The 13,371-nt window shown below is 39.5% G+C and overlaps 2 protein-coding genes across 6 annotated transcripts in view; one reads left to right on the top strand and one right to left on the bottom strand.

Annotated features, from left to right (window-relative positions):
* LOC128851626 (uncharacterized) overlaps positions 1 to 2,052 on the bottom strand; it is a 54,806-nt gene extending 52,754 nt beyond the window's left edge. Inside the window, exon 1 of the mRNA XM_054061377.1 lies at positions 1,736 to 2,052. Within this exon, the coding sequence (XP_053917352.1) occupies positions 1,736 to 2,052 (317 nt within the window). The remainder of the gene's footprint in view (positions 1 to 1,735) is intronic.
* The window catches only part of MMS22L (MMS22 like, DNA repair protein), a 95,043-nt gene continuing 83,621 nt past the window's right edge, over positions 1,950 to 13,371 (top strand). For all 5 annotated transcript variants that reach the window (XR_008448932.1, XM_054060930.1, XM_054060929.1 and 2 more), the window contains exons 1-6: positions 1,950 to 2,023; positions 3,903 to 4,090; positions 6,227 to 6,352; positions 9,275 to 9,327; positions 12,291 to 12,378; positions 12,473 to 12,650. Coding sequence is in view for 4 of the 5 variants with exons in the window: in XM_054060930.1 (XP_053916905.1) it covers positions 3,912 to 4,090; positions 6,227 to 6,352; positions 9,275 to 9,327; positions 12,291 to 12,378; positions 12,473 to 12,650 (624 nt within the window). In the remaining variant the exon portion in view is untranslated. The remainder of the gene's footprint in view (positions 2,024 to 3,902; positions 4,091 to 6,226; positions 6,353 to 9,274; positions 9,328 to 12,290; positions 12,379 to 12,472; positions 12,651 to 13,371) is intronic.

The following is a 13,371-nucleotide window of genomic DNA, read 5'->3' as shown; positions in this document are numbered from 1 at the left end:
AAATATTTTAATACTGCCTCTTAGTGTCAAGGACCCCAGGAACCTTAGCACATCTGGCAGCAGACACCACTGGCTGCAGCTGCTGCAATGGGATTCTTCCTCAACCTTATTTCACTTTCAGCTGCTTTTTCTTCCCCATTCTGGGGAAGTTTAATCATTGAGCCCGGGTGAGGAAAAAAAAAAAAAAAAAGAAAAAAAAAGGAAAGGTGGCATTGCAATCACGAGATCGCGAGCTTCCTTGGTTTTGTCCTAGAGACAGGGACTGCTGCAACCACCTTGCATCTTTGTCTAGTTATTTTAGCATGTGCATGCAAGAGGAGAGGAAAAAAAAGGCTGAAAATTATTCAGGCATAATGCAATAGACATAAAGAGAGACAAAAAGAGAGGAAGAGAAGGCAAGAGAAAGAGAGAGAGAGAAGGAGGGAGAGAGGAAACAGACTAAGAGAGTGAGAGGGGGCTGTCAGTGCAGATAAATCTGCATATGGAAATCAGGGTTATCCTGGGTACAGTTTTATTTAACCATGATGTACCGGTTTTTTAATTAGACCGGAATTTTAAGAAGGAAATGAGGGATTCTTACAGACACAGGAGCAAATGAAGCCTTTTTAATCGCAAGAGAGTTTTCACAGCCAGCTGTAGCAGCAACAGCAAAACTTTCTATAGCAACTTTCGTGACAGAAACAAAAGTTTTATGCACTGCAAATTTACACCCAAATCCCAGGCTAAAATGGGAGCATATTTTGAAATTAAATAAAACTAATACAGTAATTTATTCAAAAAGCCCCACAAGGTGCTATGTATACCATATGCATTTTAAGTTATGTTACGCCAGGCACAGGTTTTAGGGCTTTCTCCCTGGTCCCTATTCTGTGGTGACTGTCATACCCAATGAAGGCGCTTCAGTAAATGAAAACCATGCTACCCAGCTTGAATTTCAAATACATTAAACACCACTTCCCATGCTTGATGAGAACTGCTTATGTCTTGAGACGGGAGCAATACCTGACAGACATGGGAAAGTTGGATCAGGGTCTGTAAGGGAAGACCAGAACTTCTTGCCCTCGGCTATGAGGGAGCATGGGAACGGGTAAACTGAGGAGGCCAAGAAAAACGAGGAAATGAGGTTCATGTACAGGCTAGAAGTTCCAGTACCTAAAGGGGGCTACAAGAAAGCTGGGGAGGGACTGCTTACAAAGGCTTGTAGTGATAGGACTAGGGGCAATGGGTATAAACTGGAGAGGGGCAGATTTAGGCTTAGACATAAGGAAGAATTTCTTCACTATGAGAGCGGTGAGGCACTGGCACAGGCTGCCCAGGGAAGCTGTAGATGCCCCATCCCTGGAAGTGTTCAAGACCAGGTTGGATGGGGCCTTGGGCAGCCTGATCTGGTGGGAGGTGTCCCTTCCCATGGCATGGGGGTTGGAACTGGATGACCTTTATGGTCCCTTCCAACTCAACCGATTCTATGGTTCTATGAAACCAAAGGTGGGCAGAGGACAGTCGAGTGAGGGAGGAGGAGGAAGCAGCCGTCTGATCCCGGGCACTGCTAGCAGTGCCACGATGATGGCGTTCACGGGGAGGTGGCCAGAGGCCACGTGTGGTGGATGGCCAGGCAAAGGACACCAAGGAAACTCGGGGGCTTGGCGACACTAAGGGGAGCTGCGGGAGCGCTGTGGCGGCGAGCGGCTGCCAGGAATCCCAACCAAAACGCCAAAAAGCGTGCGAGGATAACTACCAGGGGTTGGGCAACGCGGCCCAGCCGAGAGGAGGCGCTGGGGAGCAGGGGGCGGCGCACGGTGGCGGCCGTTCCCGCCGAGGGGAGCGGTAGCTGAACGGCAGCCCCAGCCGCCCTCCGGCCCGCCCGCCGGGAGGAGCCGCCCCGGCCGGGGGCGGGGCGGGGAGGGGCGCGCAGCGGCCAATGAGCAGCGCGGCGCACGCGCAGTGCTGGGCGCGCGGCGGGGCGCGGGAGGCGCGGAGCGGCGGGCGGGCTGCGGCGGCCCTGCGGCGGCCCTGCGGCGCGCAGGTACCGTGCGGTTCCCCTGGCGGTACCATCGCCTGCCCGCCGCATCTCGGCGCGGGGGAGCGGCGCTGCGGGTCTTGCGGGGGGAGGGGTGGAGCGGGAGGGACTCGGCGGGCGCTCTGCCTCCGGATTGCGGGTCTGGTCCGCCTGGGGAGTTGTTCTCCGGCGTGGCTGGTCAGGGGGGTGTGATAGAATCATGGAATGGTTTGAGTTGGAAGGGACCTTAAAGATCACCCAGTTCCAACCTCCTGTCATGGGCAGGGACACCTCTCACTAGATCATCCCAGGCCCCATCGAGCCTGGCCTTGAACACCCCCAGGGATGGGGCAGCCACAGCTTCCCTGGGCAACCTGGGCCAGCGCCTCACCACTCTCACGGTGAAGAAATTCCTCCTCATGTCTAGTCTTTGCAGCGCTTAAAGTCAGTGATGAGTTCCGCTGGATCAGGGATGGGATAGACAAGTGCAGACCTGACAGGAGTTGTGACTGTGAAGGGCTGCTGTTTTCCCCGTGATTTCTGTCGTGTTGGGTGATTTTGATACCCTGAATTAATAGAATCATAGAATAGTTTGAGTTGGAAGGGACCTTAAAAATCATTCAATTCCAACCCCCTTGCCACAGGCAGGGACATCCCACCGGATCAGGCTGCCTAAGGCCCCATCCAACCTGGCCTTGAACACTTTCAGGGGCAGCCACAGCTTCTCTGGGCAATCTGAAGTTGAACAGACTTTCTTTAGAAACTCTTCTTCCTTTGGTTTAGCGTATTCTCTTTAGCCGCTTTTTTTCCCTGGCTTGTCAGCTGCACACAGGTTCTTTCTGTAAACTCAAGCAATGCAGTTGTTCTCGCACTTAAGAGAGTTGCACTGCATCTGCTGCACAGAGGAATGTGCATGGATAGGGGAAAGTAGGACAGAAACTGTTTTCTTTTTTTCCTTTGAACTCATTTTTTAGTCAAGCCTCTGTATGATTGGCTTCCAGCCACGGCATAAACTGGCTTCTGCAAGAACTGTATGAAAAAACCTGCCAGCAATGAAATTTAAAACATAATTTAGAGCTTTAATTATATTGTTTGCATGTCATTGTAGAATACTGTGGCACCTGTTGCCTGGTTCTACTATTTCAGTGTGTTGTATAAAGTATTCACTAATGTTAGGTATACAGTGAACTTCTTTTGGACATGATCTTCCTTCTCCTTTGCTTTTGTTCCTCTTCATTTCATATTCCTGGGAAGCCAGGCTTTTTTTCATACAAACTTCCAACTTTAACTGTGTCAGAATTGGTCATACAGTCATTTCCTGAGCTTTTAAACTTTGGCGTTTCAGGATTCCGTAATTATCATGTGAGGTGCATTTACTGCCTCTTGGAAGAAACTTGAGCTGTAACATTGCCTTAGAGTTATGGATAACTGGGAGCCTGTGGTGCATCATATATTTTCATAGCATAGCTACCCTGGTTGGAAAATGCAATGTTCATGGGAGGCAGTAAATACACGTCACATGATAATTACAGAACCCTGAAATGTTAAAGTAGCTCACCCATGCCTTGTAATGCAGTCCTGCCTCTTATTTTACTTTAGAACTAGTCTACCTCTTGACTAGTCTTTAGAGAGCTGAACTAGAAGAAAATGAACTTCTTTTGTTTTTTTTTTTTGTAGTCAGTAATGTGACTCCTTGAACAGACAAAATTGTGTGGTAGAACATTAGGCCATGATTGCCTTTCTTGGTGGTATCTCTCTGTCTGTTAGTTTGATGTTACAGTTAGTCAGGTCTGTGTCCTCACCTGAGCTGAAGGATTATAGGGAGTTGTAACAATGAGAAATTTATTTGAAAAAACACTATGACTTTTTTTTTTTTTTTAATTTATCTGTTTATTTTCTGGATCAGGTGGAAATCATGGATGATGATTTTGTGGCCTCCTCCACAACCCCATTTCTCACTGACAGTTTGGAGATGGCAATGGAAGTGGAGAATGAGAACTCAAATCCGCCTTGTTTTTCCTGTGTTTTTGACAACCAGAATGGAGGGAGGAGCTTTTCTGCAGAGTCTTACTTAGCAAGTGGGTCTCTTAAGAGGTATGAAGGTTTTTTTAGTTACAAATATATTAACCTTCTGAGATATTCTTTCTGCTGGTGTTTGGTGCCTCTAAATGCTGACAGGGTCTCCAACTCGGTTTGTTCTCCAGCTCTTAAGATGCTGCGATCAACTTGGTGGTATACCAAAGCAGGAAGGGCAATTGTATTGATACACTGCTTTGTACAGTGTTCTAGGTCCTGTTGCTAGCTTTGTGAGCTTACTTGTAGGTATTGAAAAGCACCTGTTACAGGCCTGTTAGGACACATCAGAGACCCCTTAAAATTTCTGAGAAGGCTGCAGCCCTGCTTTTTCCAGGCATAAGCTCTGTTTGGTGCCAGCGTGTTCAATTTTACGTGTGATAGAAACAAACCTGCTCTGCCCAGCTTCCCTTGGCTGGGACCGTCCTTTGTAGCTCAGATATCTCTCTCAAAGCTCTGCCTTTGCATGCATTCTGGATTTAAGGTTCAGAAATTATAAGCATGACAAGTAAGGATTTTTTGTGAAATTCTAAAACATTACTTTGATTTAGTTAATATTTTCTTTACCGTCTGTGATCCAGCTTATTTTTCTGTGCCATTTGTTGATACTGGTTTCTCTTGTTTTTCCTAGAAAATCACAAACTTTTTGTCCGTCTGTTCTCCTACCAAGCCCTATATTTTGGTGGTTTTGAACCTTCATTCCTACAGCCTTTCCTGTAAAACCATGAAGGGGATTCTGGTGCACCTCCCCCATTCCTTACCATATTTATCATATTTTCTTTGTTGGATTAGAGCATATTCATTCCAAATTGATGTCAAATAGAGGATTGAGAGAGCCTGTGTCTGTGTGAACGTATCAGTATTGGATTACAGACTGACAAAGCATTTCGTGACTGAAAGAATTTTGTGTGGAAACTCTCTCAGGAGCTTGTATGTAGACAGGTTTCCCAGATCATTACAGTCTTGATGATGCTGTTCTTCTGTTGTTTATTCATCTTGTCTATTTCAACTGTATATTCTTGGAAAAGCCTGCATGTTGGAGAATCCTCTATCTTCATTATCTAGAACAGGAGTAACTGTATTTAATTGTTAAAGGCTTTAGAACGGACCAATGTTTAGGCAGTTACCAAGTGAACTGCACGTATTATGGGAGATAGAACTGATTATTCAGCAGATGCTCTTTTTGCCTCCGAGAACTATGCACAATTACCAATTCAGTTCAAGAAGAACACGAATTTGGTGCATAATATAATGAAAACCAAGGCCTTACCTAGTACATTTTATTAATTTTTAAAAATAGAATTATTTCTTGCATATTAGTGAATTCAGCTTCATCTACACTGAAGTGTTTTAGGGAAGGCAGTGGGAAAACTCTGAAATAAATTGCTTTGATGCCTCTGTTGTTATTATACAGTATGTACGGGTTTTTTTAAAGCACAGTAATGAAATATTTCCATATTTGCAGAATTAGTAGATACTGTTAAAATATTACAGATGTCTGATTTTCTTCACTTTGAGTAAAATAGTAGTTCTGATTTTATTTATTTTGCCTTTAACCAGAGCAAAGGGTAGTCATGGCCTAATGTTAGTTTAAGTTATAATAATGAAGTCATATTTTGTGTCCCTCATCAGTTCACCTGCCTGAAGGCGTACTTTTATTAATGTTCTTCTATCTATATTTTCTACATAAATATTGTTAAATGTATATAAAGAAGCAAATGTATGTTTTAGGATTAGTATACATTGAAACAGATTCCAAACGTATGCCTATAGTGGAGCATGTTATGAACATAGCAGCCCCTTCTGTTAAGGATAGTCTTTATGTTCTGTCTCAGCCCCATTGTAAGAATGAAGATGCTTCAAGATGCTTGTTAAATTTTATTTGTTTCTAAAATACACTGGGCTCTGACTGTATCATGATTTTATGTTCTTGAAGCTAGGAGTTCTATACTATATATTTTATTACTATATGTTATATTGCTATGAAAGGTATATAACAGTCCATCTTTTAAGAGCACTGCTACTCCTTCCTACCTATAGTATACATGTTGCTGATAATATTGATAAAATAAGTGGTACATAAGCCAGCTGAAGATACTTTATTCTGTAGGTTTATTACTGAGGAATGTGTGAGTATTGTTGGCTCAATTTTTGCAGGGTTTTGCTGAGACTAGATCCTTCTCCGAATGACTATGAAGATGATGTGGTGGAAATGTTTGGCTTTCAGTGGGTTACTGAAACGGCATTAGTTGAATCCTGTGGACTTCTCTTTGGATTACTTAGGTATGATAATGTTAGTGTGTTTTATAATTAATCCACTGTAATCATACACACCTTAAGGATGTAACAAACTTTTCAAGTTTTCAACAGTAAAATCATGAAAGACTGAACTATGTGATGCATCCACAAAGATTATGCTGTCTGTATAACATTCCAGTAAGTGATGGATAAGACTCAGCTGGAATTAAGGGAAGAAGGAAATTGTATCACAGCTTTTTAATATATGTGATGTAATAATAAGTTTCTAAGTAGTGTGGTACATCTTAGCCATCACCAGATAAAAATTGGTAAGTATAGATGTTACAACAGTGTGTTGTGGTTAATTTAAAAGGCTATAGCTTCAGAAGTTATGAATAAACTGTATAAGATTCTCTTGAATGGGATTGTGCTACCTGTATAATGGAAGTTGTCTTTTGAAGATTTTTAAGTCCTTTTTTTGTGCATAAAGAAAAGCGGAGGTTAAAAATCAAATACTGTAAATGCTGGATGCAGTGCTTTCTTCAATTGTTTGGATTAGGATAGCTTCAGCAATCTCTTCAGATACAGTTACTCAGTGTTTGACTAATTCAATGTAGATGTTTAATCTGGTCAGTGCAAATACACAGATCACTGATAATCCTCTTTGCTACTGATAATCCTCAGAAGTACAGCACATACTGCAAGTGGATGGGAGAGGAGCTTTTGTATGATTCCACAAATATATGTGATGTATTCCATCACTGCTTTGATTGCAGTAGATTCTTCCATCCCTTTAGGGTATGACCAAGGGCATGATGTGACACATTATTAATAGGGTCTGACTCATTGAAACACGCTGACATAGATGGCAGGAAGTATATTAAAGCCTGTAATTGGAACAGAGATGAATGTAAGGCATAATATATTTTATTATGGGGTTGGTTTTTTTTTCAAGCTATACATGTTTTAAAACCTTCTGGACTAGTAGGAATAATTTATTTCAGCAAACTGTTGGCTATGAGAGTTTGGTTGCTAAGCTGTCTTTTGGTGTGACAAGTCCGTCTGCAAAGATGTTCTTTCTTTCAGTTTATTTGTTCAGTCATAAAATGGAACACTTCAATTTATAGGCCAATTGACAACTGAAAGTAGGAAAACTCCTTTTTGTGTTGCAGAAATCATATATTAAGTACAAGTTATAATGATTCTTCAGGACAAGTTGCCTGTAAATAGTTCAATTTATGAAGCACCGGTAATACCTATGCTTAAATGCATACTTAAAAAAAACTAGTATTTTTTAATGTGTCTGTAAATATTAAAGATTATTTAATATTTTTAAATATTGTAATAAGTCATACTATTACACAGCAGAAGTGAACGTTAAAAACATTAACTGCAAGATAAAAATAATTCTTACCTGTGGGGTTTTTATGTGACTGGGGATGTGTGAGTCGAAGTAAGGAAGAGCTATGTAACCATTTAAATGGGTATACTAAGACAATATTAATCTTTGATTAATAAACAAAAGTACTAATTTAACTGTCAGAATATTTATTTGAAAATCAAATGATTTGATGGTTAACAGTCACAAGGATCAATCTTTGAAGTACAAATGAAAACTGAAATAAAAATCACTTATTTAACTGATGATATCTTTGTTATGCTTCTCATGCCCAGTTTGTGCTTTTCTTCTATCCTTTTATCAGCCCACTGCATTCTGTCTTTCAGTTCAGTAGAGAGGTTTTTTCCTCTGTGGCTCCTTTCTGACACACTCTAACCTTCAGCCTCATAGCCCTCATTCATAAAATTCTGCTGCTTTAAACTTCCTTCCTTTCTACATTGTTGAAATACTTGGAAAATTCACGCAGAAATTCAGCTTTTATTTCAAAACAAAACAAAGAAATAAACACACACCAATGTACATAAGTGGCTGAAAGTAACCTTGGGTGGCTGATATGATTTTATCCGAGGAAGGAAGAGCTAAGGGTGATAATTATAATGTGTGCCTGCCCTTTAATATGCAGGTTACAACCTGGGTTTTTCAATCCTTGTAGGCACTTCTTGATTTTAATTTTTTTCCTATAAGAACATTTGATCTGAGTTGGATCCAAGTATCCTGTTTTGAATCCTTCAGTTGTTGCTGCTTTGACTGTATAAGACATGAGGCAGAGAGCACTCCTTCCTCAATTTATGCAACAATTTCTTTCAAAAGTCTGTCTTACACAGTTGCGCTTTTCATGTATTCAGCTTAGTACCATGTTATCTCTGTGGAGACTATGCTTGAAGACCACTTGAAAATAACAGTTGTTGCAGAATATGGCTGAGTATTTAACTGTGTTACAGCTTTTTTAAATTTTCGTTTGCAGTGGCAGTTATCAGCTTTTTTAAAAATGCTCTCTCTCCCGTCCAAAAATGAACTGAGTGTTAACTTTTCTGGAGACTCTTTTTCCTTTTCCTTTTCTATATTTGTTGCTGTTTATCTTTTGTGCTCAAGTAAAGCAGCAGACCACCCTAAGCAAGAAGTGGGAAAAGCTGCTGAGGGAATTTACTAGTGCTCATTCTCAAGGGAATTAACTTAGTGTATACTGAGTGTATGCCATGAAGGCTAATTTTCAGGTTTATGCTGTTGTCAAATATGAAGTTGAGTTGGGCTTGTGGAAAGATCACTTACAGGGATAGGTGTGTGATTGTTTCCCCACAGCTGCCTCCACTATTTAGCTATTTTTTATTTGTTGTTACAGTGTTTAATGTTTATAAACAAAAATTCTATCCATTGTCATCCCCTCGCACTTGGATGTATCTGCTGCATTTGATTAATACTCTTTCCTAAGTTACATTTCTGTAAGCTTTTTCAGAAATACAAAGCAAGAAACATCTCTCATCTTCCTGTTGTATTTAGACCTCACTAAAATGTAGTTAAACTACTTTTACCTATATGAATACCATAAACCTTTGTATCTCTTTAATTAGGCAACATATATACAGACTGGAAAACCTTGTACAAATGACTTCATCTGACTTTGGTAAGTTTAATGCATTTAATTTGACATTGGCATAGGTATCTGACTACCTTTTCGTTATAGAGCTATATTTATTACAGATTACACTTATTTTGACTCTTGACTGAGGCCTCATCGAATCTGCTGCAGAACAGCAAATAACCAGCATAAGCCTGCAGTAAGGGTACTAATATAGGCAACCAAGCAATGTTAGCTAGTGTGAAAATAGTGGAAATGTTTGGAACCAGATCTGTCTGTATAGTATAATATGTGCACATGGCAATCCTGGTCTTAATGGGTAATTTTGCATTAATTTTACTTGAGTGAAGATGTCACCTCTAAGGTAGAATTTTGCAAAACTAACTCGTTTAATTTTGAATTTAATTTAATTTAATTTAAAATGGAAAAAGTGCATCAAAACTCCCAATACCTATTTTAGTTACAAAGGTAGTAGGTTAGGACTTTTTTCAATGTCCTCTTGGCTTATGTTTAAACAAGTTAGTTATATTTCCTTAGTTAGGAGTTATTTACAAACTTAATTTGTCTTTGCAGCAGGATCGATAAAATGAGATCACTGCAAAATGCTTTCTTTCAATTAAATACTAAGGCAAGAAGCTGTATGTTTTTGAAGGGTTATTGCAGCCTTGGGCTTATTGTAAGTTTGAAGGCTGAACTACTTAGCAAGTTGAGAAGTTCAATAATTACTAAGATATAAACTATCTGTACTATCTGCTCATTACAGATAAATTGCTAGTGTTCTAAGAGTACAAATGAATATTTTTACACATTATTGTTTTGGTTTGATATCGTCATGCTCTGCCATTTAAATAATTGGTATGAATTTAGCATCAAGCTTCTTTTATGTGCTTTTGTTGATTATATCTTAAAAGTCTAATTTTGCTGACATTTAATACGTAAATGGAAATAGCCTTATTTTAGATTACATTGTAACTTTAATATGGTAGCTGAGCACCAAGAAACTGTTCTGTCTTTCTTTTTCCCTTAAATTTAAGCATTTGTGTTGTTCTGTTCTCTGTATCCTATTCTTCCTCTTGTTAAATAAACTAAAGAAATTTAAAACTGTTAAATATTATCCTTTGCATCAGGCTTTTTTTTGTGACTTAGAGCAAGTTACTGATACATCTATGAATCAAATCCCCCTTGATACAAGCAGGCTAGTGGTAAAGGATTATTGTGAGGATTAAAATATTTAAAATTATCAGGCAGTATAATGTTAGGTATTATTGATGTCTTAGATAAATGTGCTATTGCCACTGCTTAAAACCCCAGTTTGGAGTTTTAGATCAGTACATCTTTGCTGTGTGTGTATGTTTATACAGGAATCAATATCATACATTTCATTTAATTTCCTATCAGTCTTAATGAGCTTTAGGGACTTGGTACTGAGAACTGTGTAATGTAGAAGCAACGTACAAATCTTTTGTTATGTTCTATGTTTTTGTCTGGTTTGGAAATGCCTGATCTGTTCTTAACACTCTGCTGTTCCTGGTTGTTTCCACTTATTTCATTGTTCAATGATTTATTGTAGTATGCAAGAGGCTTTGCAGTGAAATATTGTAGTGTAAAATTTTACTTTAACAGAACTTCCAAGAACTTAGGATAAAATATTTGTTATTAGTACAATGCAGCAGTAATATCTATAAATAATTCACTTGGAACGGAGTTATTTGAGCCTCTAAACTATGGTTCATTGCCGTGGCAGGTCTTATGGCTTCTTATTTGCTTATTTGCTGTAGGCTGTACACTGAAATACTATGCAACTTGTACCAGTTGATTGGCTTCACTCAATGAGTGTTGCTCTAAAGATGTTGTGATAGATAGGCTTATATGTGCAAAACTCTATTTGTGGTGTCTATAACAAGCAGCATATGTGAGCTTCAAGGTTACCTAGAGGGTTGACTAGAGGGGGTGCGAGGGAAACAGAGGGGAGAGGGAGAGCAAGGAGGAGAAAAGAAAGACTCTTCTGTGTTCATCTGGGGAGAGGAGCAAAGGAGACTGCCTTTTCCTGGGCATCTAGTTAAATACAGTATATGGCAAAGACTTTTTGCCGTGCATCTCCTCTTGTGTTCCTTTGCTGCTCCCATTTATGATGGTCTTAGTGATTGGCACATGGTGAATCAGGTACAAGTGTTGCAGGCTGACTGGTTGTTAAGCATTTGTGCATGTCTATTATTGGGCAGTAGTTACGGTTTATTTAAATGACTGCATCTGCACTGAGTTTCATCTTTCTCTAAGCTGCAAGGCAACGTGTGGGAAAAAATAGAGTGATTCTCATACCAGTGGCAGTAGCTTCCAATGAATCTGTGCTCTAACGACTGTGATTGAGCTTGCAGATGCAAGATAAGAAGGGTAGCACTATCAGAACAGCTCCAGAGAGCAAAGGAAAGGAGACACATAGCTGCAATAGCTTACTGAAAGGATACGGAGCTGCAAGTGAAAGGCAGACTATAGATTGTGAATGGATGGCTCTCAGCATTGTGCATCTTAAAGCACTCTGCAACAATGTGATGTTTCCTGGGAAGAGAAGTTACAAAGCATGTTTCCGTGCCCACCAGCTTAAGGCCCTCAAAAGACAAAGATGCTGAGAAATTGTTCCACACATGTTTTTTCTGATGGTGTCTTGGAAGCAGACAGGGAGCAGGGCAGTAGAGCTGAATGTTTACTTCTAGCACTGACTGCTTGCCTCTGCCACCTTTCCTGAAGAACTTCTCTTTTTTCTCTCTGTATCTGGATATGCAGCTGAGATGAGAAAGTGTGAATCCCTCTAGAAAGATGGCATTTACAAGTGTATGTTTACCAAAAGTCATGTTTTATCCCAAGTTGTCCTCAGAAAAGAGGGTGAATTTCCAGTGGTCTGGTTAGTTGCTGTGGAATCATAGAATCACCAGAATTCTGTGGAGAATGTGTATGTTACATGAGTCATAGTGTAAGCCCATTTGCTTTAAGCTATTGATCTCTTACTTCAGGTCAAGCTGCAAATTTGCACTCCGAAGCAGAGAGCATCAGGCATCAATGTATCGAGTTTTTGCATTATGTGAAAGTTTTCATCTTCAGGTGAGATTTGCATACAGTTTACTAATTTATGTACTGAATTTTGTATAGCTGCTTCTTATATACATTTTCTGATTGTTTGTATATGTTTGTTCAGGTATCAGGAACCCCCTAAAATGGAAAACTATGGAACACTCCACCCATATGAAGAACTAGAAGCACAGTTACCATCAGTGTTGGTGGAAGAGCTTCATGCTTTGACCACGCATGTTGGTCGCCTTTGTGAACTCCCTAGTAGTGTCCTGGCAGCATTTACTATTCAACATCAGGCAAAGGTATTTTATATTTATTTTTTTGTGTGTGTGCAACAGTATGCATTCAACTTGGTAAATTTTGACTGAATAAGAATTCATCTTTCTTTGGGTTGAAATTGATTTTGTTTGGTTTTTTTTTTTCCCTTAATTAACTAAATGCTATCCCATACTGGGCAAACACAAATAATGAGCTCTGAATTTTCTGTTGTTGTCTTTATTTATCTATTTATTTTTGTTTTATACATTTTAGAGTTCTTAATGATAATACCAATTACAAGTAGATAAGTAGGCTTCAAGTTACATAGCATGTTTTAAAAAACACATTGGTCTTGTCTGCTTTCGCATATCAATTGTTTGGTTAAAATTTCTGAGCTCCCCAGTAAAAAGGGCACTTTTTAAAAAATATATTCTGGAATATGACTTAAAATAGGAAAAGATCATAGATATATAGAAGAAAAGTGCAGACATGGAAGTAAGCGCTGCAACATTAAATACTAGTAGGGTATGCGCAATTAAGATATGTGCGCATATATATATGCATATATGTATAATGTATGCTTTTAAATCTCTTGTAAAGAAAATCTTGAGTTGTATAAACTAACTGGAGATGAATGATCCACTGAGAAGCAGCATTTAGCTTGTCATTAGGGCCACTGTTTAACTGCTGGAAGAAACAGTAATTTAAAGTAAACTTTAAGGGATAGAATATTGAAATTTTGGAATTACTTTAAGAGCATGTTTT

The sequence above is a fragment of the Cuculus canorus genome, chromosome 3 (genome assembly GCF_017976375.1).
Source record: "Cuculus canorus isolate bCucCan1 chromosome 3, bCucCan1.pri, whole genome shotgun sequence".
Taxonomy (NCBI): domain Eukaryota; kingdom Metazoa; phylum Chordata; class Aves; order Cuculiformes; family Cuculidae; genus Cuculus; species Cuculus canorus.
Note: the sequence above shows the minus strand (reverse complement) of the source record. Positions and strands in the feature narration are given on the sequence as shown.